This window comes from Anomaloglossus baeobatrachus, chromosome 5 (genome assembly GCF_048569485.1).
Source record: "Anomaloglossus baeobatrachus isolate aAnoBae1 chromosome 5, aAnoBae1.hap1, whole genome shotgun sequence".
Lineage (NCBI taxonomy): Eukaryota > Metazoa > Chordata > Amphibia > Anura > Aromobatidae > Anomaloglossus > Anomaloglossus baeobatrachus.
In genome coordinates, this window is record NC_134357.1 from 360,476,566 (window position 1) to 360,502,384 (window position 25,819).

At 50.9% G+C, this 25,819-nt stretch overlaps 1 protein-coding gene across 2 annotated transcripts in view; it reads left to right on the forward strand.

Moving 5' to 3' along the window:
• ITCH (itchy E3 ubiquitin protein ligase) overlaps positions 1-25,819 on the forward strand; it is a 403,298-nt gene that overhangs the window by 373,000 nt on the left and 4,479 nt on the right. For both annotated transcript variants that reach the window (XM_075349943.1, XM_075349942.1), the window contains 8 exons: positions 99-187; positions 272-431; positions 13,828-13,961; positions 14,146-14,286; positions 24,604-24,724; positions 24,811-24,915; positions 25,446-25,542; positions 25,734-25,806. In XM_075349943.1, the coding sequence (XP_075206058.1) occupies positions 99-187; positions 272-431; positions 13,828-13,961; positions 14,146-14,286; positions 24,604-24,724; positions 24,811-24,915; positions 25,446-25,542; positions 25,734-25,806 (920 nt within the window). The remainder of the gene's footprint in view (positions 1-98; positions 188-271; positions 432-13,827; positions 13,962-14,145; positions 14,287-24,603; positions 24,725-24,810; positions 24,916-25,445; positions 25,543-25,733; positions 25,807-25,819) is intronic.

The following is a 25,819-nucleotide window of genomic DNA, read 5'->3' on the forward strand; positions in this document are numbered from 1 at the left end:
GTGTGTGACTGGGCCTTAAAACACAAAGCCATAAGATTAGTTTATAGGTGTTGATCCTGCTGTCAGTTCCTTTTAATAGTTTGTCTTATCATTTTTAGATAATGAGCTTTAACCCACAAGATTTGAGGAGAAGACTTTGGATCATCATTCCTGGAGAGGAGGGGCTCGATTATGGAGGTGTTGCAAGGTAGCACCCTGTCCTTGGCTATAGAATGAAGTCAATACAATGTGACCAGGTCCATCCTAATTCATGCTGTATTGTTGTCCACAGGGAATGGTTTTTCCTTCTATCCCATGAAGTCCTTAACCCCATGTACTGCCTTTTTGAGTATGCGGGAAAAGATAACTACTGCTTGCAAATCAACCCTGCCTCGTACATCAACCCTGACCATCTGCGCTACTTCCGCTTTATTGGCAGGTTCATTGCCATGGTATGTTTAAGATTTTCTGGTCTAGGAGCAGCCCGTTGAGGTCCTTTTTGGATCTTCTCCTTTTTTTGGAAAAATAGGGCATATGTGAGCACAGGAACCTTTGATAGTGAAAATGGCATCTTGTCTGCAGGCAGGATGTTATAGTGTAGTAGGAAATTACCAGATGTACATTTTTGTAGAAACAATTCTGTATAAATTGCATTTCATTCATTGCATTCAGTGTTTCTATGCAGTGGGCAGTCTTATTCAGTGATTGCCAGTCTTTACTGTAGGACTGCACGCAGAGATACCAGTCGATAAGTATGTAGGACCGCCCACTGGACTCCTGGCCACTAATACCATGGATTTCAATGAATAATATACCAGTTATACCAAATTTTTCCCAACATACCATCTTTTTCTATTCTGTTTCTCCTTCTCTACACTATGCTGTCCCCAGATCAGATTGCACTTACAATGTGTCAGGTTCCTATAAATTCTCAAGTTCCACTTAGGCCATTATCAAGCACGGACCAAGAATATACTAATCGATTGGCTGTTTACACAAGACAACAAAAACTGATAGGGAAAGAAAAGTCCTTAGTATGATCGTTCCGTCATTACTGGCAGGCTATCTCATCTCATGACCCAAAATGATTACTTTTATGCCGACAGTAACGTTCGTTGGGTGATCTGTTACATTTTTATATGGGCCATTAATTGGGAATGAATATTTCTTCGGCGCTCCATTGGGAGACCCAGACGATTGGGTGTATAGCTACTGCCTCCGGAGGCCACACAAAGCATTACACTAAAAAGTGTAAGGCCCCTCCCCTTCTGGCTATACACCCCCCGTGGGATCACGGGCTGCTCAGTTTTCAAGCTTTGTGCGAAGGAGGTCAGACATCCACGCATAGCTCCACTGTTTTAGTCAGCAGTAGCTGCTGACTATATCGGATGGAAGAAAAGAAGGCCCATATAGGGCCCCCAGCATGCTCCCTTCTCACCCCATTCCTATTGGCGGTGTTTGTTAAGGTTGAGGTACCCATTGCGGGTACGGAGGCTGGAGCCCACATGCTGCTTTCCTTCCCCATCCCCCTGAGGGGCTCTGAGGAAGTGGGATCTTACCGGCCCCCAAGCCCTGAGGCCGGGCTCCATCCACAGACCCATAGAACCTGCTGGATACGGAGCTGGGTACCGTTCAGGGACAAGGCCCTGCTACATTCAGGTACTCTGTGTCCCCGTATGGACAGGCCGCGCACACTCCAGACTTGCTGGGTGTGCTAGTGCGCCGGGGACAGTAGCGCTGCGCGCTGGGGTTACAGTCACTGCAGCTTCTCTGAGGGACTTTATGTGTTGGGGACTGCCGCGCCGGCCGCCCCTAGAGCGGCGGCCCGGCTGAGACTTGTGGTGCGCCGGGGACTTCGCGCCGACCGTGCTTTTACGACGGCGGCGCTTATAAATCTAGTCCCCGGCTTTTGCGGCCTAGCTCCGCTTCGTTCCCGCCCCCACCCTGTCAATCAGGGCAAGGGAGAGACGCTGTACGATAGTCAGCGCCGAGGGCTGGAGTCTTATTTACATACTCCAGCCCTCTCACTGAGCACAGTGGGACGCAGGTTTCCCGCACTTTGTCTGCACACGCCCAGGGCCCGCCCCTCTCCACAGGACGCCGGCAGCCATTCCTACATGCAGTCTGGCTGGAGAACGGACACAGGCTCTGGGAGACCCAGACAAGGGATTTCTGGCGACCACACACCCGCGTTAAGCGGGCGGTAAGCAGCACATTAGTGCTGGCCCCACTAGTGCCACAGTGTTATATTGGTGTACTTTTTTCTCTGTACCATATCTATATATATATTGCACTGTAAGGTCGCTTCTTGGCTGTATACCCTATATTGCTCTGAGGAGACAACAACATGTCATCCGCAAAACGCAAGGGTGCCAAGACACAGGCTGTAGACGCTGCTTGTGCCGCTTGTGGGGCTGATCTACCGGCAGGTTCCAATGACCCCCATTGTGTGCAATGTTCGGTCCCTGTGCCACTTCGTCAGCCGGACTCTATGGTGGTAGTGGCCCAGGCAGAGTCACCGGTGAACCCTGTCCCGGTGACGGGGACAGAGTTTGCAGTTTTTGCTGACAAGATGTCTGTGACTATGACAAAAATCCTAGAGACCTTGCAGTCCAGACCAGTTACTCAGACCATGGACACGGCTGTGTCAATGTTCCCCGGTCCCCCTCAGTTGGAGTTAATACGTGCTTCAAGGGGGTCCCAGGCATCTCAGGCTGAAGGCTCTGACTCGGATGACAGTCCCAGGCAGCCTAAGCGAGCTCGCTGGGAGAGACCCTCCACGTCCTCACGCTGGTCAGGGTCTCAGCGAGAAGAGTCTCTGTATGATGAGACAGAGGAGGGTGATCAGGAGTCTAATCCTGAGACCGCTCTCAATCTGGATACTCCTGATGGTGACGCCATGGTAAATGACCTTATAGCGGCCATCAATAGACTGTTGGATATTTCTCCCCCTGCCCCTTCAGCAGAGGAGGCAGCGGCACAGCAGGAGAAGTTCCATTTCAGGTATCCCAAGCGTAAACTGAGTACTTTTCTGGACCACGCTGACTTCAGAAAATCAGTCCAGAAACACCACGCTTATCCAGACAAGCGTTTCTCCAAACGTCTTAAGGATACACGTTATCCCTTTCCCCCTGACGTGGTCAAACGCTGGACCCAGTGTCCAAAGGTGGATCCCCCAATCTCCAGGCTTGCGGCTAGATCCTTAGTTGCAGTGGAGGATGGGGCTTCACTTAAAGATGCCAATGACAGACAGATGGACCTTTGGTTGAAATCGGTCTATGAAGCTATCGGCGCGTCGTTTGCTCCAGCATTCGCGGCCGTGTGGGCACTCCAAGCTATTTCAGCTGGTCTGGCACAGGTGGACTCTATCATACGTCCAGCAGTGCCGCAAGTGGAGTCCTTAACTTCGCAAATGTCTGCGTTTGCGACCTACGCTATCAACGCTGTCCTAGACTCTACGAGCCGTACCTCAATGGCGTCCGCCAACTCTGTGGTTTTGCGCAGAGCCTTGTGGTTAAAGGAATGGAAAGCGGATTCTGCTTCCAAAAAATGTTTAACCAGCTTGCCATTATCTGTAGACAGACTGTTTGGTGAGCAATTGGCTGAAATCATTAAACAGTCCAAGGGTAAAGACTCCTCCTTACCCCAGCCCAGATCAAGCAAACCTCAACAGAGGAGGTGGCAGTCGAGGTTTCGGTCCTTTCGAGGCTCGGGCAAGGCCCAATTCTCCTCGTCCAAAGGGACTCAGAAGGAGCAAAGGAGCTCAGATTCCTGGCGGGCTCACTCACGCCCCAAGAAAGCAACCGGAGGAACCGCTTCCAAGGCGGCTGCCTCATGACTTTCGGCCTCCTCCCTCCGCATCCTCGGTCGGTGGCAGGCTCTCCCGCTTTTGCGACATTTGGCTGCCACAGGTCAAGGACCGGTGGGTAACAGACATTTTGTCTCACGGGTACAGGATAGAGTTCAGTTCTCGTCCTCCGCCTCGGTTCTTCAGAACTTCCCCACATCCCGACCGAGCAGATGCCCTTCTGCAGGCGGTGGGCTCACTAAGAGCAGAAGGAGTGGTGATCCCTGTTCCTCTTCAGGAACAAGGGCAAGGTTTTTACTCCAATCTCTTTGTGGTTCCAAAAAAGGACGGCTCGTTCCGTCCTGTTCTGGACCTAAAACTGCTCAACAAGCATGTGAACGCCAAGCGGTTCCGGATGGAATCCCTCCGCTCCGTCATTGCCTCAATGTCTCAAGGAGATTTCCTTGCATCAATAGACATCAAAGATGCTTATCTCCACGTGCCGATTGCTACAGAGCACCAACGTTTTCTACGTTTCGTGATAGGAGACGACCATCTTCAGTTCGTAGCTCTGCCATTTGGTCTGGCGACAGCCCCACGGGTTTTCACCAAGGTCATGGCGGCAGTGGTAGCAGTCTTGCACTCTCAGGGACACTCGGTGATCCCTTACTTGGACGATCTGCTTGTCAAAGCACCCTCTCAAGAGGCATGCCAACTCAGCCTGAAGGTTGCGCTGGAGACTCTCCAGACTTTCGGGTGGATCATCGACTTTTCAAAGTCAAATCTGTCACCGACTCAATCACTAACGTATCTTGGCATGGAGTTTCATACTCTCTCAGCGATAGTGAAGCTTCCGCTGGACAAGCAGCGGTCACTACAGACAGGGGTGCAGTCTCTCCTTCATGGTCAGTCGCACCCCTTAAGGCGCCTCATGCACTTCCTAGGGAAGATGGTGGCAGCAATGGAGGCAGTCCCGTTTGCGCAGTTTCATCTGCGCCCACTTCAATGGGACATTCTCCGCCAATGGGACGGGAAGTCAACTTCCCTGGACAGGAAAGTCTCCCTTTCCCAGACGGCCAAGGACTCTCTGCAAGGGTGGCTTCTTCCCACCTCATTATCACAGGGAAGGTCCTTCCTACCCCCATCCTGGGCAGTGGTCACGACAGACGCGAGTCTGTCAGGGTGGGGAGCAGTTTTTCTCCACCACAGGGCTCAGGGGACGTGGACCCAGCAGGAGTCCATCCTTCAGATCAATGTTCTGGAAATCAGGGCAGTGTATCTTGCCCTACTAGCCTTCCAGCAGTGGCTGGAAGGAAAGCAGATCCGAATTCAGTCGGACAACTCCACAGCGGTGGCATACATCAACCACCAAGGAGGGATACGCAGTCGACAAGCCTTCCAGGAAGTCCGGCGGATTCTAATGTGGGTGGAGGACAGAGCATCCACCATATCAGCGGTTCACATCCCGGGCGTAGAAAACTGGGAAGCAGACTTCCTCAGTCGCCAGGGTATGCACGCAGGGGAATGGTCCCTTCACCCGGAAGTGTTTCAGGAAATCGGTCGCCGCTGGGGGGTGCCGGACGTCGACCTAATGGCGTCTCGGCACAACAACAAGGTCCCGGCCTTCATGGCGCGGTCTCGCGATCAAAGAGCTCTGGCGGCAGACGCCTTAGTGCAAGATTGGTCGCAGTTCCGGCTCCCGTATGTGTTTCCACCTCTGGCACTCTTGCCCAGAGTGCTACGCAAGATCAGATCCGATTGCAGCCGCGTCATACTCGTCGCCCCAGACTGGCCGAGGAGGTCGTGGTACCCGGATCTGTGGCATCTCACGGTCGGCCAACCGTGGGCACTACCAGACCGACCAGACTTACTGTCCCAAGGGCCGTTTTTCCATCGGAATTCTGCGGCCCTGAACCTGACTGTGTGGCCATTGAGTCCTGGATCCTAGCGTCTTCAGGATTATCCCAAGGGGTCGTTGCCACCATGAGACAGGCTAGGAAGTCCACTTCTGCTAAGATCTACCACAGAACGTGGAGGATTTTCTTATCCTGGTGCTCTGCACAAGGAGTATCCCCCTGGCCATTCGCGTTACCTACTTTTCTTTCCTTCCTGCAATCTGGGTTGGAAAAGGGCTTGTCGCTCGGCTCCCTTAAAGGGCAAGTCTCGGCACTATCCGTGTTTTTTCAGAAGCGTCTAGCACGACTTTCTCAGGTGCGCACGTTCCTGCAGGGGGTTTGTCATATCGTCCCTCCGTACAGGCGGCCGTTAGATCCATGGGATCTAAACAGGGTACTAGTTGCTCTCCAGAAGCCGCCCTTCGAGCCTCTGAGGGATGTTTCACTTTCTCGACTCTCACAGAAAGTGGCCTTTCTGGTAGCGGTCACGGCTCTTCGGAGAGTGTCTGAGCTAGCAGCGCTGTCATCCAAGGCTCCCTTCCTGGTGTTCCACCAGGACAAGGTAGTGCTGCGCCCCATTCGGGAGTTTCTCCCTAAGGTGGTATCCTCTTTTCATCTTAATCAGGATATCTCCTTGCCTTCCTTTTGTCCTCATCCAGTTCATCGGTATGAAAAGGATTTACATTTGTTAGATCTGGTGAGAGCACTCAGAATCTACATTTCTTTGTCGCTCCATTGGGAGACCCAGACAATTGGGTGTATAGCTATTGCCTCTGGAGGCCACACAAAGTATTACACTTAAAAGTGTAAGGCCCCTCCCCTTCTGGCTATACACCCCCAGTGGGATCACTGGCTCACCAGTTTTGTGCTTTGTGCGAAGGAGGCAACACATCCACGCATAGCTCCACTTTTTAGTCAGCAGCAGCTGCTGACTATGTCGGATGGAAGAAAAGAGGACACATATAGTGTCCCCAGCATGCTCCCTTCTCACCCCACTGTATGTCGGAGGTGTTTGTAAGGTTGAGGTACCCATTGCGGGTACGGCGGCAGGAGCCCACATGCTGATTCCTTCCCCATCCCTTTTTACAGGGCTCTGGGTGAAGTGGGATTTACCGGTCTCCAGGCACTGAGACCGTGCTCCATCTACAGCCCCTGGAGAAGATGCTGGATGGAGCGGAGTACATCAGGGACATGGCCCTGCTTCCTCAAGGTACTCTGTGTCCCCGTGCATTTGGCGCTCACACCGCAGCATGCTGGGTGTTGTAGTGCGCCGGGGGACATCAGCGCTGCGGCGCCTGTGCCATGGCCTCATTCAGCTTTGCTGAAGCAGGCTCACTTATGGGAATTGGTCGCGCCGGCCGCTGGGACTGCGGCGCGGCTGGCACTTGTAGTGCGCCGGGGACTTCAGCGCGGCCTGCGCTTTTACGGCGGCCGCGCTGATAACTAGAGTCCCCGGCTTTTGCGGCCTGCTTCCGTTCGTTCCCGCCCCCAGACCTGCCAGTCAGGAGAGGGGCGGGACGCTGGCCACTTCCAGGAATCGGTCGCGCCGGCCGCTGGCAGCGGCGCGGCTGGCACTTGTGGTGCGCCGGGGACTTCAGCGCGGCCCGCGCTTTTACGGCGGCCGCGCTGATAACTAGAGTCCCCGGCTTTTGCGGCCTGCTTCCGTTCGTTCCCGCCCCCAGACCTGCCAGTCAGGAGAGGGGCGGGACGCTGGCCACTTCTATGAATCGGTCGCGCCGGCCGCTGGAACTGCGGCGCGGCTGGCACTTGTGGTGCGCCGGGGACTTCAGCGCGGCCCGCGCTTTTACGGCGGCCGCGCTGTTAACTCGAGTCCCCGGCTTCTGGGCCTAGTCTCCCTTCGTTACCGCCCACAGCCCTGACAGTCAGGGTAGGGGCGTGACGCTGCATAGAGCAGAGCTGAGAGCTGGAGTATGTTTTGCATACTCCACCCCTCTCACTGTGTGCACTGTGAATCCGGATTCCCGCACTTTCTCAGGCACGCCCACGGCTTCCTTCTCTACAAGGACACCGGCAGCCATTAGTGTCAGTTTCTGTACGATACAGAGACAAGTGTGGAAGACCCTGGCATTCTGATAGTCACACAATCGCTGTAACAGGCGTTAAGCAGCACCTGTGGTGCTAACCCCACTAGTGCAGAAGTGCACTTATAGATATGCTTGTACTATATACATTGCACTGTTTGGTCGCACGTTGTATATACCCTCCTGGATTATGCGGAGGAGTTATCAGCATATTCTCTGTGTAAAACAAAGGTGCAGAACCACATGTTTTTCTATACAGCTGGTACAGCATGTACGGCTATACGGCCGGCAGGTACATAGACTCCCATTGTATGCACTAATGGCCAGGGGATGAGGACGGTGTCTGCAGTATTTACTGACAGTTTTTCTGAGACTATGGCTATGATACTAGAAGCCTAGCAGTCCGGACATGTCTCTCACAATATGGGCACTGTTGAATCATTGATCCATGGCCCCCCTCAGTGTGAATAACTAACAGCTCCGGGAATGTCACACGCATCCCAGAGTCACGGCTCTGCACGGACGTCAGTCCCAGACAGCCTAAGTGGGCTCGCTATGAGCGGCCTCGGTTTCATCAGGGTCCTAATAGAAGGACTCGCTGTGTAATGAGGCGGAAGTGGCGGCTCAGGATTCTGATCCTGAGACCGCTCTCAATCTGGATACACCTGATTGTGACGCCATAGTAAATAATCTTATAGCGTCCATCTATAGAATGTGGGTTATTTCTCACAGCTCCTCCAGTGGAGGAGTCAGCTTCACGTATTTTTCTGGACCACTCTGCCTTCAGAGAGGCAGTCCAGGAACACCACGCTTATCCAGATATGCGCTTCTCCAAACGGCTTAGGATACACGTTATCCCTGTCCCCTGACTTGGTCAAGGACTGGACCCAATGTCCCGAGCGGCATCCTCCAATCTCCAGGCTTGTAGCTAGATCCATAGTTGCAGTGGGAGATGGAACTGCAAACTCAAAGATGCCACTGACAGACAGATGGATCTCTGGTCGAAAGCCATCTATGAGGCTGTCGGCGCACCGTTGGCTCCGGCATTCTCTCCCTTGGGGCACTCCAAGCTATTTCAGCTTGTCTTACACAGATTGACACGGTTACACGTACATCTGTGCCGCAGGTGGCATCCTTAACCTCTCAAATGTCTGCATTTGTTTCTTACGCGATTCAGGTTGTCCTGGACTCTGCGAACCGTGCGGCGGTAGCCTCCGCTACTCCGTGTTTTTAAGCAGAGCCTGGTCTGCTCGTTAAGTGAATGGAAGGCAGATTCTGCTTCCAAAAAAGGTTGCCTAACCAGTTGCCTTTTTCTGCTGACCGACTGTTTGGTGAGCGTTGGATGTAACCATTAAACAGTCCAGGGGTAAGGATTCATCCTTTCCTCAGCCCGGACACAACAAACCCCAACAGAGCAAGAGGCAGTCGGGGTTTTCGGCCTTTCGAGGCTCGGGCAGGTCCCATTTTTCCTCGTCCAATGTGGACTCAAAAGGATCAGAGGAGCTAAGATTCTTAGCGGGCTCAGTCTCGCCCAAAAAAGCGATAGTCTGAAAACCCGCTTCCAAGGCGGCTTCCTCATGACTTGCGGCCTCGGTCGGTAGCAGGCTCTCCCGCCTTGGCGATATTTAGCTGCCATAGGTCAATGACCATTGAGTGTGAGACATTCTGTCTCACGGGTACAGGATAGAGCTCACTTCTCGTCCTCCAACTCGATTCTTCAGAATTTCTCCACCTCCCGGCCGGGCCGCTGCTCTTCTGCAAACAGGGTGCACTCTATAGGCAGAAAGAGTGATGACCCCCGTTCCTCTTCAGGAACAAGGTCATGGTTTTTACCCCAAATTCTTTGCGGTACCTATAACAACGGGCCGTTCCGTCCCGTTCTGGATCTAAAAATGCTCAGCAAGCTCGTGGACACCAGGCGGTTCCGGATGGAATCCCTCCGCCATGTCATCGCCTCAAGGTCCCAAGGATATTTCCTAGCATCATTAGGCATCAAGGATGCTTATCCACACGTGCCGATTGATCCAGAGCACTAGCGTTTCTACGCTTCGTTATAGGAGACGAACACCCTCTGTTCGTAGCTCTACCTTCCGGCTAGCGACAGTCCAACTGGTCTTCGCCAAGGTCAGGGCAGCAGTAGTCACAGTCCTGCACTCTCAGGGTCACTCTGTGGTCCCGTATTTAGACGATCTACTTGGCAAGGCACTCTCTTAGGAAACATGCCAACACTGCCCGAACGTTGCGCTGGAGACTCTCTAGAGTTTTGGGTGGATCATCAACTTTTTAAAGTCAGATCCGACCCCGACCCTATCGATAACATATCTAGGCATAGAGTTTCTTACTCTCTCAGCGATAGTGAAGCTGCCGCTAGACAAACAGCATTCACTACGGGCTGCAAGCTCTTCTTTAAGAACCAGTCGCACACATTGAGACGCCTCATGCACTTCCTACGTAAGATGGTACCAATGGAGGCAGTTCCTTTCGCGCAGTTTTACTGCGTCCACTACAATGGGACATTCTCCGCCAATGGGACGAGGAGTCGACGTCCCTCAACAGAGTCGTCGTTCTTTCTCAGGCGGCCAAGGAATCTCTACGGTGGTGGCTTCTTCTCACCTCTTGGTCAAAAAGAAGGTCCTTCCTATCCCCGTCCTGGGCGATAGTTACGACAGACGCGAGTCTATCAGGGTGGGGAGCAGTTTTTCTCCACTACAGCGCTCAGGGTACGTGGACTCAGCAAGAGTCCACTCTTCAGATCAATGTTCTTGAACACAGAGCAGTGTATCTTGCCCTACAATCCTTCCAACAGCGGCTGGAAAGCAAGCATATCCGACTTCAGTCGGACAGCTCCACAGCGGTGGCATACATCAACCACCAAGGAAGAACGCGCAACCGGCAAGCCTTCCAGGAAGTCCGGCAGGTTCTGATGTGGGTGGAAGACACGGCATCCACCATATCCACAATTCACATCCCAAGTGTGGAAACTAGGAAGCTGACTTCCTAAGTCGCTGAGGTGTGGCCGAAAGAGTATGGTCTCCTCACCCGGACGGGTTTCAGGAGATCTGGCGCCGCTGACAGAGGCCGGACGTCGATCTAATGGCGTCACGGCACAACAACAATGTGCCAGCTTCATGGCACGGTTTCACAATCATCGAGCTCTGGCGGCAAACGCCTTAGTTCAGCATTGGTCGCAGTTCCAGCTACCTTAGGTGCCACCTCTGGCATTGTTGCCCAGAGTACTGCGCTAGATCAAGACCGACTGCGGCCGCGCCATCCTCGTCGCTACAAATTGGCCGAGGATGTTGTGGTACTCGGTTCTGTGGTGCCTCACGGTAGGCTAACCGGGGGCACTACCAGACCAATCAGACTGGCTGTCTCAAGGGCCATTCTTCCATTTGAATTCTACGGCCCTCAACCGGATGGTGTGGCATTGAGTCCTGGAACCTAGTGTCGTCAGGATTACCTCAGGACGTGGTTGCCACCATGAGACAGGCTAGCATACAACGTCCGCCAAGATTGACCACAGGACGTGGAAGATGTTCTTATCTCGGTGCTCGGCGCAGGGTGTTTCTCCCTGGCCGGTTGCATCGTCTATGTTTCCTTCCTTCCTGCAATCTAGGTAGGAAAATGGGTTGTCGCTCAGTTCCCTTTAGGGACAAGTCTCAGCGCTATCTGTATTTTTTCAGAAACGACGACTTCCTCAGGTACGCACGTTCCTACGGGGAGTTTGTCTTCTCAGCACTCCGTACAAGCGGCCGTTAGAGCCCTGAGATCTGAACAAGGTTCTAATTGCTCTCCAGATGCCGCCTTTCGAGCCTTGGAGGGATGTCTCCCTTCCCGTTTTTCACGGGAAGTGGCCTTCTAGTAACGGTCTCGTCTCTTAGGAGAGTTTCCGAGCTAGCAACGCTCTCATACAAACTCCCTTCCTGGTCCTTCACCAGGACAGGGTAGTTCTGCGTCCGGTTCCGGAATTTCTCCCTAAGGTGGTATCCCATTTTCATATCAATCAGGATATCACCTCACCTTCTTTGTGTCCTCGTCCAGTCCATCAATTTCAGAAAGATTTGCATCTGTTGGTTCTGGTGAGAGCACTCAGGTTCTACTTCCCGCATGGCGCTCCTGCGCCACCCGGATGCACTCTTTGTCCTTGTCGCTGGTCGGCGTAAACAGTCGCAAGCTTCCAGATCCACCCTTGCTCGGGGGCTCGAGGAACCAATTCTTGAAACCTACAGTTCTACTGGGCTTCTGGTTCTCTCAAGGCCGAAGGCCCATTCTACCAGAGCCGTGGGTGCATCCTGGGCATTACGGCACCAGGCTACGGCTCAGCAGGTGTGTCAGGCACCCACCTGGTCGAGTCTACTTACTTTTACCAAGCATTATCAGATGCATACCTACGCTTCGGCAGACGCCAGCCTAGGTAGATAAGTCATTCAGGCGGCGGTTGGCCACCTGTAGGAGAGGGCCGTTTGACGGCCCTATCATGAGGTATTCTTTTACCCACCCAGGGATTGCTTTTGGACATCCCAATTGTCTGGGTCTCCCAATGGAGCGACAAAGAAGAAGGGAATTTTGTTTACTTACCGTAAATTCCTTTTCTTCTAGCTCCAATTGGGAGACCCAGCACCCGCCCTGTTTTCTCGGGGTTTTTCTGTTTTTTCGGGTACACATGTTGTTCATGTGGTATGGTTCAGTTCTCCGATGTTTCCTCGGATTGAATTGGTCTTTAAACCAGTTATTGGCTTTCCTCCTTCTTGCTTTGGCACTAAAACTGGTGAGCCAGTGATCCCACTGGGGGTGTATAGCCAGAAGGGGAGGGGCCTTACACTTTTAAGTGTAATACTTTGTGTGGCCTCCAGAGGCAATAGCTATACACCCAATTGTCTGGGTCTCCCAATTGGAGCTAGAAGAAAAGGAATTTACGGTAAGTAAACAAAATTCCCTTCTTCCCGCACGGCGCCCCTGCGCCGCTCGGATGCACTCTTTGTCCTTGTCGCTGGTAAGCGCAAAGGGTCGCAGGCTTCCAAAGCCACCCTGGCTCGATGGATCAAAGAACCAATTCTTGAAGCCTACCGTTCTGCTGGGCTTCCGGTTCCATCAGGGCTGAAGGCCCACTCAACCAGAGCCGTGGGTGCGTCCTGGGCATTACGACACCAGGCTACGGCTCAACAGGTGTGCCAGGCAGCTACCTGGTCGAGTCTGCACACTTTCACCAAACATTATCAGGTGCATACCTATGCTTCGGCGGACGCCAGCTTAGGTAGAAGAGTCCTGCAGGCGGCAGTTGCCTCCCCGTAGGGGAGGGCTGTCTTTGCAGCTCTACTATGAGGTATTTCTTTACCCACCCAGGGACTGCTTTTGGACGTCCCAATCGTCTGGGTCTCCCAATGGAGCGCCGAAGAAGAAGGGAATTTTGTTACTTACCGTAAATTCCTTTTCTTCTAGCTCCTATTGGGAGACCCAGCACCCGCCCTGTTGTCCTTCGGGATTTTTGGGTTTTTTTCGGGTACACATGTTGTTCATGTTGAACGGTTTTCAGTTCTCCGAAGTTACTTCGGAGTGAATTTGTTTAAACCAGTTATTGGCTTTCCTCCTTCTTGCTTTAGCACTAAAACTGAGCAGCCCGTGATCCCACGGGGGGTGTATAGCCAGAAGGGGAGGGGCCTTACACTTTTTAGTGTAATGCTTTGTGTGGCCTCCGGAGGCAGTAGCTATACACCCAATCGTCTGGGTCTCCCAATAGGAGCTAGAAGAAAAGGAATTTACGGTAAGTAACAAAATTCCCTTCTTTTGAAAACACCGGTTCATGATTGATGGCTCATCTAAATGTCCCCTAAGACCAGCAGTTGCAGGTTAATGTGATAATAGTTATTAAATTATCCATTCCATTGAGAGCCATTTTTTTTTCCTGTCTTTTCTTCATTTCTCTGGATCAGTGGGGTTCATAGGTCTCGGGTGGACACTAATCTGAATGTCGCAGCATATCATCATTATATGTCATAACATTATAGGATATGGGAGGTACCATGTGAGAATCTAATGATTTGCAACAATCGCAGTATGTAAAACTGTTTTTTGCCTGTAGAGCTATTAGATATGTCTTGTGTTAACATAGCAATGTTTTCCTTAGGCTTTATTCCATGGCAAATTTATAGACACTGGTTTCTCCTTGCCATTCTACAAACGCATCTTAAATAAACCAGTGGGGCTGAAGGACTTGGAATCTGTAGATCCTGAGTTTTACAATTCTCTCATCTGGATTAAGTAAGTAGTGACGGGGTCTTAATTCTTCATTTATGCACTTGTAATTCGCGATTGATAGTGACTACGGCTTTTGATTCCGTGTTGTGTTTAAATGTTTTTTCTAATTTGTTCTCTCTGCGTGAAAAACAACAAAAATCTCCACGGACGTCTGTACATGTAAACTTATATGTATTGTTATTCTTAGGGAGAACAACATAGAGGAGTGCTGCCTGGAAATGTTCTTTTCAGTGGATAAGGAACTTCTTGGGGAGGTGAAAAGCCATGACCTGAAACCGAACGGGAGCAACATCCAGGTGACAGAAGAAAATAAAGAGGAATACATAAGGTGAGAGATTTTTCTGTACTGATTTCTATTTATACAGTGGTACCTTGCTTAACGAGAACAATCCGTTCTGGGACTGTGCTTGTTAATCAAGTTACTCGTTCAGCAGAGCAAGATTTCCCATAGGAAATAACTGCAATGCTGACAATTCGTTCCACAATGTGTTAAATGTCCCATCCTGGTCCCCTATTCTATCATTCCACACATGCACAAATGCACACAAACACACACACACACAAGCACGCACACGCTCACGCACATATTATATGCTCACCTTACCTTCCGTTCCATCGCCGGTCTCCTAGGACTTGCTGTTCTCCGGTGTGGGCCGTGTATCAGGTAACCATAACGACGAGGGCGGAACTTCCTGCCAGAGCGCTGACGTCAAAGGCAGAGCCGCTTGCCTCTGATTGGCCAGCGCGCTGCCTTTCACAAGCGGTGACAGGAACCAGGAAGTTCCTGCTTCGTTGCTATGGATGCCGATGCCTGGAGTGGAGTGGAGCAGAGCGGCGCGGCGCACTACAGGACCCAGGAGGCCAGCAATGAAACAGAAGGTACAGATATTATTATATGCTCACCTTAACTTCCGTTCCACCGCCGGCCTCATGGTACTTGTAGTTCGCCGCGATGTAGATGTACCCGGGAACTACAAGAACGATGAGCCCGGCGGTGGAACGGAAGGTAAGGTGAGCATATGTGTGTGTGTGTGTGTGTGTTTTGTGCGTACGTGTGTGTGTGTGTGTGTGTGTGGACTGCAAGTGCGAGTTAGAGCGCGGTGGATGGACGGAAGTGTGTGCAGTGAGGATTTCGCTCGTACAGCAAAGCTTTCTCGTAAAGCGGGTTACAAATTTACAGAAAGCTTTGCTTGTTAAGCGAAATTCTCGTTAAGTGGGTTACTCGTTAAGCGAGGTACCACTGTATAAAGTTGGAATTACCTCCTCATAGAGAGAACACAGTTTCCTAGAGCCACTAAAACTTCATTGTTGTGATCACAAGGTTTCACAGTCATTAGAATCTCTCCCATTGGACACAATTTTATTAGTCTGACATTCACAGACAGAGAAGAATGGACCTCGATGTCCGGATAGGCAGCAGGTCTCCTGACCAGAACTAAATGGCCTTATAGGCATATATATGAGGCTGTTGTGTTCGAGTTAGGATACTGGTGGTCTTTATGTGGACTATGAATGTCAAATGTTTGAAACCATACACACTAGCATATTTTTGCAGATGCCACTAATGTCTGACAGATCTACAGAACTTCTGACCAAGGTCCGTTTGCGGCTTGCAATGTATTTTCGGCAGGCTCTTGTGCAGGTTCCTGGTGGGCCACAGTGCTTGCACCTCCAGGCTTTTAATTTTTCAGCACAGAGCTCAATTTTATGTATCTACTCCGACCAGTGCCAGGATGCTCTTTGTGAGCAGAATTAGTGTACTCTGGCCTATGGAGTGAATGTACAGCACGGTCGCAGTGTCTCCTCTCCTATAGGATGTATATATAGCACAGTCGTACTGTATTCTATGGGTTGTGTACACAGCAGTCGCGGTGTTTCTTATGAGATGTAGACATAGCACAATCGTGAGATTTCCTGTAGGATGTATACACAGTACAGTCCTGGTGTCTCCTAAGAGATGTATATACAGCTCTGTCAAAAATTAAGAGACCACTGGAAAATTGTCAGTTTTTCAGATTTTTCTCTTTACAAGTATATTTTTTGAGTAAAATGTAAATTGTTCTATTATTCTATAAACTACTTACAACATGTCTCCAAATTTCCAAGCAATAAATTTTGTATTTCTTTTCTAAAAAATGAGAAATGGTCAAAATAATAAAAACATTGCATTGCTTTCAGACACCTCAAATAATGCAAAGAAAACAAGTTCATAATCATTTAGAAACAACAATACTAATAATGTTTTACCTCAGGAATAGTTCAGAAATCAATATTTTGTGGAATAACCATGATTATTAATCACAGCTTTCATGCGTCTTGGCATGCTTTCCACCAGTCTATCACACTGCTTTTGGTGACCTTATGCCACTCCTGGTGCAAAAAAGTAAGCAGTTCTTCTTTGATGACTTGTGACTATTCTTGTTCCTCTTGATTACATTCCAGAGGTTTTCTATGGGGTTCAGGTCTGGAGATTGGGCTGGCCATGTCAGGGTGGGGTTGGTGGTCCTTCATCCACACATTCATTGACCTAGCTGTGTGGCATGGTGCATTGTTTTGCTGTAAAAAAACAGTCCTCAGAGTTGGGGAACATTGCCTGAGCAGAAGAAAGCAACTTTTTTTTTTTTTTCCCCCCCAGGATAACCTTGTATGCAGCTTCATAGGTCCTTCGCAAAGTTGTTGTATCTCCCATGGGATTTTTTTTCAGCACAGTTAGTGTGTCTCCTATGGGATGTATGCACGGCACAGTTGTGGAATCTTCTAGTATACATTGCTTAATTGTGGTCTCTCATCAGATGTATGTACAACATAGTCACGATGACTTCTATGGCATGTATATACAGGACAGTCTCAGTGATTTCTATTGAACGTATATATAGAAGCACAGTCACGGTGTCTCTTATGGAAATTTATATACAGCACCGTTGCGGTGTCTCCTAAGGAATGTGTGCTACAGACCTTCCACTACTTGCCTTCTATAAACATTTCTTGATTAGTGTTTGATTTACCCCTTTGAGGAAACAAGAGGAGTAATATACATCTGTGTTTCGAACAACTTACTGCTGCTACCAATTCTACAAAACTTATAACAAAGAGTTGATTGCACTTCAGACACCTCGTATCTGGATATGTTGCAAATAGCAGCATCATTAATACCACCTAACCGCACACATCTCATCAAAGAGAGGCAGCTCCAGCCCTCACATTAGGATGCGATGATCAAATGTTTGACCAAATGTAGCTGAATACATCTTAAGTTAATTTATATGGCCCACGACTGATGTTATAAATATGTGGCACTCTGCATAAAAATGGCTAACTACTAGGGATGGGTGGACCCGGACTGAAAAAGTCTGGATCCGCGTGGTTTCAAAGTTTCCTGGGTGCCAGACTCAGGCCTGGGATTGATCCAGATCCGGCACTTGAGAAATTGAAATAAAAAATAAAAATGAAGAAAATAAGAATGAAGCGAGCGCTTCATACTTAGCGAGGCTCCGGCTCAGCTGTATGCTGCTCCTGCGCTGCTGTACTGCTCTTGCAGCCTCCCTGGGCCCTCATTATCGCTCATTTCATATGCACTGCTTTCCCCGCCCACCGTCCGGCCTGGCCTCTGTGATTGGTTGCAGTCAGATGTGCCCCCAGCCTGTGTGACATCATCTGCCTGCATCTAGTCACCGCTCATTGCGGCTCATTCATTCTGCACTCACAGCGGTCAGTCACACTGCTCTCTGGACACTCGCTCTACTATGCAGATGTAGCAGAGCTGGAATTGTCAGGGGACCTCGTGTGGATTACGTCGGACCTGCAGAGGTGTGTTGGGGGGCCGTATGCTTTGTCTGTGCTGGATATCATATCGGGGGTGATAGAGGGTGCTTTTTTGTCTTTTATTCTAAATAAAAAAATTTTTTGGTGTTTGTGTTTATTTACTTTCACTCAGATTAGTGATGCGGGTGTCTCATAGACGCCTGTGCCATCACTAATCTAGGGTTTAGTAGCAGCTGTGTGCTGTTATTAACCCCTTATTACCCCGAGTGCCACTGCACCAGGGCAACGGGAAGAGCAAGGTAAAGAATCGGACTTGTTACATCTAATGGATGCGACAATTATGGGCGGCAGCTGGCTGATATAAAAATCACATACAAATATACCACAATACTAACCCACAGACATTTTTACTGCTTTCCCCGCCCACCGGCCATCCTGGCACCTGTCATTCGTTGTAGTCAGCTGACACGCTGTCAGTCAGGGTGGGGGCCCGTCTAACTGCAACTAATTACACGCGCCGGTGGGCGGGCAAAGCAGTGGATATTCAATGAAGGTTAATTGTCGGCTGCGGAAGGAAATGCATGACCTGGAAGCAGCTTGCCGCCATGATGGATTTTCGGTGGGTACACCACGCGCGCTTTTAACCACCTATTCCTACTACCAACATTTTTAATCTCCAGATTCTGGTCCCCATAGACTTATATGGGTACCGGATTCCAGACCGGATCAGGATTTTTTTTAGCAGGGACCCGCCGGTCGCGGTTTTCTGCAAGTCTGCCAGCTCTATTACCTGGTCTATGATGAGACAATCCCTATAAGATTATTCTCTTAATTTCTTTATCGTTCCTATGGGAGACCCAGGCCATGGGGTGTTGAGCTTCTGCCTCCGGAGGACACACAAAGTACTACACCTAAAAGTGTAGCTCCTCCCTCTGAGCTTATACACCCCCTGACGAGCAGACTTAGCCAGTTTATCGCTTTGTGTTCAGGAGGCATACATCCACACATGCATTCTCATCTGATTTGATTTTTGGAAAGAGTTTGAAGAAAAGCGGGTCCAAAGTCTGGACTCCCGATATGTCCCTTCTCACCCCACTGTGTCGGCGGTGTTGTTAAGGTTGATTCCAAGGCTGGAGCCTTACATGCCGCGCTCCTTCACCATCCCTCCTGGGCTCTGGCTTGAAGTGGGAGCCAGCACGGTCTCCATGCTTGGCAGCAGACCGGTCTCCATCCGCAGCCCTTCAGGACCCTGCTGGACCGGAGCACTCATCCCCAGGGACTTGGAACCCTGCGTCTCAGCAAGCTAAGTACCTGAGACGTTTATATATTGGGGGTCCCTGTACTTTATTGTTGTGGGAGAGTGTGCTGATTGTGTTTTATGACATTTCCGGCGGGTTCTCTGTCTGTCGCCTGAGAACCGTGCCGATGGTGCCTGCGCGCTGGCCGCGCCGCTCAAATTTAGGCCCCGGCTTCGCTGGAGGCCTAGTTTCGGTTTCACTGCCCTCGCATGTCACTCATGCAGAGGGACAGGCTCGGCTCCGCCCGGCGGCCGTTCTGCACAGGGGAGGGACACTCCCCACTGCAGTGTGTCCCCTCCCCTGTAGGTCTCTATGGCCCTCCAGATCCCGCCACTCTAGCAAGTCCCGCCCCCTCTCTTCGCTCCAGCGGCCATTTTCTCAGCGTTCTCTCTGCGTTCTGTCATTGCAGCGCTGGTCTGCAGCATCTCTGCTGAGTTGCTGTGCTTGGGGGTCCGGGCTTCGGGATCTGGAGGGCACACAACACCGCTCCAGCGGTCTGGTAAGCCACAACCGGTCTCCGGTTGTGGACCTCTGATTATACTCTCTGGGGTTCATTCTCTGGCAGAGACCCCACTCCAGCAGCATGTCTCACACGAGGAGCAAGGCTCCAAAGCTTTATTCAGTATGCACTGCATGTAAGCTCCTGCTGCCTGAACTGAGCATCTTCCCACATTGTGATGCCTGCTCTAACCTGGCGGTGCCTCAGCCTGGAGTCTCGCCTCAGTGGTCTCTCAGGCTGCTCCTGCTCCTGTGGCTGAACCCCCGGCTTGGGTAGAATCCTTTTCTAGGTCTATCTCCCAGTCTTTTGCTGACTCCATGGGACTTCTGTCCAGGACTTTGCTGAACATGCATCAGCCCCTTTCACAGGGTGCCTCTGCTGCTAGGGGTCTCTCAGGACCGGAGCTCACAGAGGATTCATCATCTGGTCCCAGACCCCGTCCTCCTGAGAAGAGACGCAGGGTTCCCTCTCCTTCCTCGTCCCGCGGCTCTGATTCAGGAGCTGACTCGCAGGACGAGGAGGATGCCTTTACGGGGGGCTCGGAGGTTAACTCCATGTATCCCATTGATCTGTCCGAAAGTGACTCAGATGTTAGTGATTTGATTGCATCCATTAATTCTGTACTGGATCTCAATCCGCCAGTATCAGAGGAGCAACACTCTCTGGCAGAACAGAACCAGTTTACCTCGCCTAAGAGAGTAAAGAGTGTGTTCTTTAACCACTCCAGTTTTCAGGCCGCTGTGACCAAGCCCAGGGCCTGTCCTGACAAACTCTTCCCAAAGCGTGGTTCTGATGACCGCTTTCCCTTTCCACCTGAGGTGGTCAAGGAGTAGGCTTATTCCCCAAAGGTAGACCCCCCCCCCGGTGTCTAGACTCTCAGCCCGGACCGTTGTGTCGGTGGCTGATGGCACCTCCCTTAAGGATTCCACTGACCGCCAGATTGACCTTCTGGCCAAATCCGTATATGAAGCGGCGGGGGCCTCGTTCTCCCCGACTTTTGCAGCAGTGTGGGCTCTCAAAGCCATCTCTGCTTCTCTAGAGGGGATGCATTCCCTCGCCAGGGAATCTATGCCTGAAATGGTTACCTTAACTTCCCAAGCTTCAGCTTTTTCATCCTATGCCATGTCTGCCATGCTGGAGGCTTCTCACCGCACTGCGGTGGCTTCGGCTAATTCCCTCGCTATCCGCAGGATCTTGTGGCTTCGAGAGTGGAAGGCAGATGCTTCTTCAAAGAAGTACCTTGCTGGGCTCCCTTTTGCAGGGTCCCGGCTGTTCGGTGAACAGCTGGATGAAATTATTAAGGAAGCTACTGGCGGGAAGAGTACTTCCATGCCACAAACCAAAACCAGGAAACCTGTCCAGGGCAGGAATCAGTCGAGGTTTCGTTCCTCCAACTGGTCGTCCTCTAAGCCCTCGGCCTCATCCACTAACTCAGCCAAGGACCAGAAATCCAACTGGCACCCAAAAGCGCGTCCACAGAAGACAGCAGGAGGTGCTGCCGCCAAGGCAGCCTCCTCGTGACTATCTGTCCGCGCCAGCAACGTCCTTTGTCGGTGGCAGGCTCTCCCACTTTGACGACGCGTGGTTTCAACACGTCTCCGATCAGTGGGTGAGGGATATCATCTCCCACGGCTACAGGATAGAATTCTCTTCCAGCCCGCCAAACAGATTTTTTTCTCTCAACTCCCCCCTGCTCCAAGGCCGCCGCCTTCTCACAGGCCGTGGCATCCTTGCAGGCCAACGGAGTAATTGTACCGGTTCCCGCCCGGGAACGGTTCAGAGGTTTCTACTCAAATCTCTTCCTAGTCCCCAAAAAGGACTGTTCCTTCCGGCCCATCCTGGATCTCAAGCTTCTCAACAAGCATGTTCAGGTGCGGTATTTTCGCATGGAGTCTCTGCGATCAGTCATTGCCTCAATGACCCAAGGGGATTTCCTGGCATCCATCGACATCAGAGATGCCTATCTGCATGTGCCAATTGCAGTTTCACACCAGCGTTGGCTACGTTTTGCAATCGGAGAGGAACATTTCCAATTCGTGGCTCTCCTCTTCGGGTTGGCCACAGCTCCTCGGGTATTCACCAAGGTCATGGCAGCAGTGATTGCGGTCCTGCACCTACAGGGGTTGGCAGTGATCCCTTACCTGGACGACCTTCTAGTCAAGGCTTCATCCAGCGTGGACTGTCAGCGGAGTGTCTCGCTCACTCTCGCCACTCTAGCCCAATTCGGGTGGCTTGTCAATCTTCCCAAATCCACTCTGACTCCGACCCAGAGTCTCACGTACCTAGGGATGCAGTTCGAGACTTTGCCGGCACTTGTGAAGTTGCCCTTAGTCAAACAGCAGTCCCTCCAACTGGCGGTGCGCTCTCTGGTGAGGCCCCGCCGTTATTCCCTCAGGCGCCTGATGCAGGTGCTGGGTCAAATGGTGGCGTCAATGGAAGGCTGTTCCCTTTGCCCAGTTCCATCTGCGTCCCCTGCAGCTGGACATTCTCCGCTGTTAGGACAAGCGGCCTTCCTCCTTGCACAGGTTAGTGGCTCTGTCGCCACAGACCAGGAGCTCTTTTCAGTGGTGGCTTTGGCCCCTCTCTCTGTCCCAGGGGTGCTCCTTTCTGGCCCCGTCTTGGGTGATCCTCACCACGGATGCCAGTCTATCCGGCTGGGGAGCGGTATGTCTCCACCACCGAGCGCAGGGCACTTGGACTCCGTCCGAGTCAGCCCTTTCGATCAATGTGCTGGAAACCAGAGCCGTGCTTCTGGCTCTCCTAGCTTTTCACCATCTGCTGGCGGGCAGGCACATCCGAGTCCAGTCAGACAACGCGACAGCGGTTGCCTACATCAATCACCAAGGCGGGACACGCAGCCGCCTGGCAATGTTGGAGGTACAACGCATCCTTCAATGGGCGGAGGACTCCAAGTCCACCATATCCGCAGTCCACATCCCAGGCGTGGAAAACTGGGAGGCAGATTATCTCAGCCGTCAAACCGTGGACAGTGGCGAGTGGTCCCTGCACCCGGCAGTTTTTCAGTCAATCTGCCGCAAATGGGGCACTCCGGACGTGGACCTAATGGCATCCCGTCACAACAACAAAGTTCCCGTTTACGTGGCTCGCTCCCACGATCCTCAGGCATTCGCCGCGGACGCTCTGGTTCAAGACTGGTCCCAGTTTCGTCTGTCCTACGTGTTTCCCCCTCTAGCTCTCTTGCCCAGAGTCCTGCGCAAGATCAGAATGGAGGGCCGTCGAGTCATCCCCATTGCTCCGGACTGGCCCAGGCGAGCTTGGTACCCAGACCTGCTCCATCTGTACGTAGAGGTGCCGTGGCATCTTCCGGACCGTCCAGACCTTCTCACAAGGTCCGTTTTTCCGCCTGAATTCTGCGGCTCTCAAATTGATGGCGTGGCTCTTGAGTCCTGGATCTTGACGGCTTCTGGTATCCCTCCTGAAGTCATCTCCACTATGACTCGGGCCCGTAAGTCTTCCTCCGCCAAGATCTATCACAGGACTTGGAAAATTTTCCTGTCCTGGTGTCGCTCTTCCGGCCATCCTCCTTGGCCATTCTCCTTGCCGACGCTTCTGTCCTTTCTACAGTCCGGTTTGCAGCTGGGACTGTCCCTCAACTCTCTCAAGGGACAAGTCTCAGCTCTGTCAGTGCTGTTCCAGCTGCGTCTCGCCCGGCTGGCTCAGGTCCGCACCTTCATGCAGGGCGCGTCTCACATCATTCCGCCTTACCGGCGGCCCTTGGATCCCTGGGCCCTCAATTTGGTTCTCACGGTTTTGCAGAAACCCCCCTTTGAGCCTCTTAGGGAGGTTTCTTTGTTTCGTCTTTCACAGAAAGTGGTCTTTCTAGTGGCCATAACTTCCCTCAGGAGAGTCTCCGATTTGGCTGCGCTCTCTTCGGAGTCACCTTTTTTGTTTTTTCATCAAGACAAGGTGGTTCTCCGTCCGACTCCGGACTTTCTTCCTAAGGTGGTCTCTCCTTTCCACCTTAACCAGGACATTACCCTACCTTCCTTTTGTCCGGCTCCTGTTCATCGCTTTGAAAAAGCGCTGCATACTCTGGATCTGGTGCGTGCTCTCCGGATCTATCTGTCTCGCACCGCTGCTCTTAGGCGGTGCACTTCTCTTTTTGTGCTAACCACAGGTCGGCGCAAGGGCCTCTCTGCTTCTAAGCCAACCTTAGCCCGTTGGATTAGGTCGACCATTTTGGACGCCTACCAGTGTTCTCAGGTGCCTCCCCCGCTGGGGATCAAGGCACACTCGACCAGAGCTGTCGGTGCCTCTTGGGCTTTCAGGCACCAGGCTACGGCTCAACAAGTCTGTCAGGCTGCCTCTTGGACTAGCCTGCATACCTTTTCAAAGCACTACCAAGTGCATGCTCATGCTTCGGCAGATGCGAGCTTGGGCAGACGCATCCTTCAGGCGGCTGTCGCCCATTTGTGAAGTTAGGTTCTGCCTACTTCTTAGTTTTTCTGTTTATTTCCCACCCATGGACTGCTTTGAGACGTCCCATGGTCTGGGTCTCCCATAGGAACGATAAAGAAAAAGAGAATTTTGTTTACTTACCGTAAATTCTTTTTCTTATAGTTCTGTATTGGGAGACCCAGCTCCCTCTCTGTTGCCTGTTGGCAATTTCTTGTTCCGCGTGTTTTTCACCGGCTGTTGTTGTTGACAGTCTCCGGTTGTTCCGGTTCTTGCTCTATTTTTACTTGTGGGTGGCTATTCTCCTTCAGCTTTTGCACTAAACTGGCTAAGTCTGCTCGTCAGGGGGTGTATAAGCTCAGAGGGAGGAGCTACACTTTTTAGTGTAGTACTTTGTGTGTCCTCCGGAGGCAGAAGCTAAACACCCATGGTCTGGGTCTCCCAATACGGAACTATAAGAAAAAGAATTTACGTTAAGTAAACAAAATTCTCTTTTTTTTCTCACTTATGAACAATATTATGGTGCTAATGAGCTACAGCTATCCAACCGTTGTTCTTTGGCAGTGGCCACAATATCTATAAGCCTATATCGACAATATATTACTAAGTGATTCATTGTAAACACGCTGATCCTGACTGACCCGTCTGTACTTGCGTTTGCTTACTGCAGGCTTGTCGCCGAGTGGAGATTATCTCGAGGCGTGGAGGAACAGACGCAGGCATTCTTTGAGGGCTTTAATGAGATCCTACCCCAGCAGTATTTGCAGTATTTTGATGCCAAAGAATTGGAAGTAAGTTGTTAAAAAATGAGCATACGGTTGAGTTGTTGTGGGAGAGATCATAGGTATATTATGTCTGCTTTTCCATTCTGTAATAGGTTCTCCTATGTGGGATGCAGGAAATCGATCTGAATGATTGGCAGCGAAACACAATCTACCGGCACTACACAAGAACCAGCAAGCAGATAGTGTGGTTCTGGCAGGTAGGTTTGTTTTGCACTTCATTTTTATAGTAATTTTAGTATGCGGGAGTGTGCTGTATTTTAAAGAGCATCGGTATTTGATAACCTATCTATAGATAGCTCATTATTAGCAGGTTGGCGGGGATCTGGCACTCGGTGCCCCATCTTTCAGATGTAAACGCTTTGAATGGGGAGCTGCTCTCAGCAGCTTTATCCAATGTGCAGCGGCTATAGCGGTCTATCGCAGCACGGCTCCTGCTTATTTAAATAGAAAGTGAACTCTGCAGCATTCAATGTATTTACATCAAGCCACCGCCTGAGCAAAAAAACAGCTGATCAGCGGGGGCACGGAATTTTGGACCCCCACCAATCTGCTATTGATGACTTTATCAGATAGTTCATCAAATACCATTGTCCGGATAATCCCTTAGATGCCTTACATGACATTTTGGAGGAAAAAATGTTTTTTGCTCTATGGACTGTCTGTACCTTTATAACATCAGTGTTATTTTACATCTTTTGTCTGTATTTTGTCTTTTTATTCTTTCTAGTTTGTTAAAGAAATTGATAATGAGAAGCGCATGAGACTTCTTCAGTTTGTTACTGGAACTTGCAGATTACCCGTTGGAGGCTTTGCAGATTTAATGGGTATGCACATGACCAATTTCACTAGATTTTAATATGACAAAAGAGATTACCTGTTGGAAAACAATAAATCAGCTGTTTATAGCAAAGAAATTCTGGATATGTTCTGTTGTTTTTTCCGAATGGTTACAAAACTATCAGTGCACTCAGTGTTGGCTTTCATTTCTTTGCTCACTTCTTTTTTTCCTTTTTAGGGAGCAATGGTCCTCAGAAATTCTGCATTGAGAAAGTGGGGAAAGAAAACTGGTTGCCTAGAAGTCACACATGGTAAATATACTTC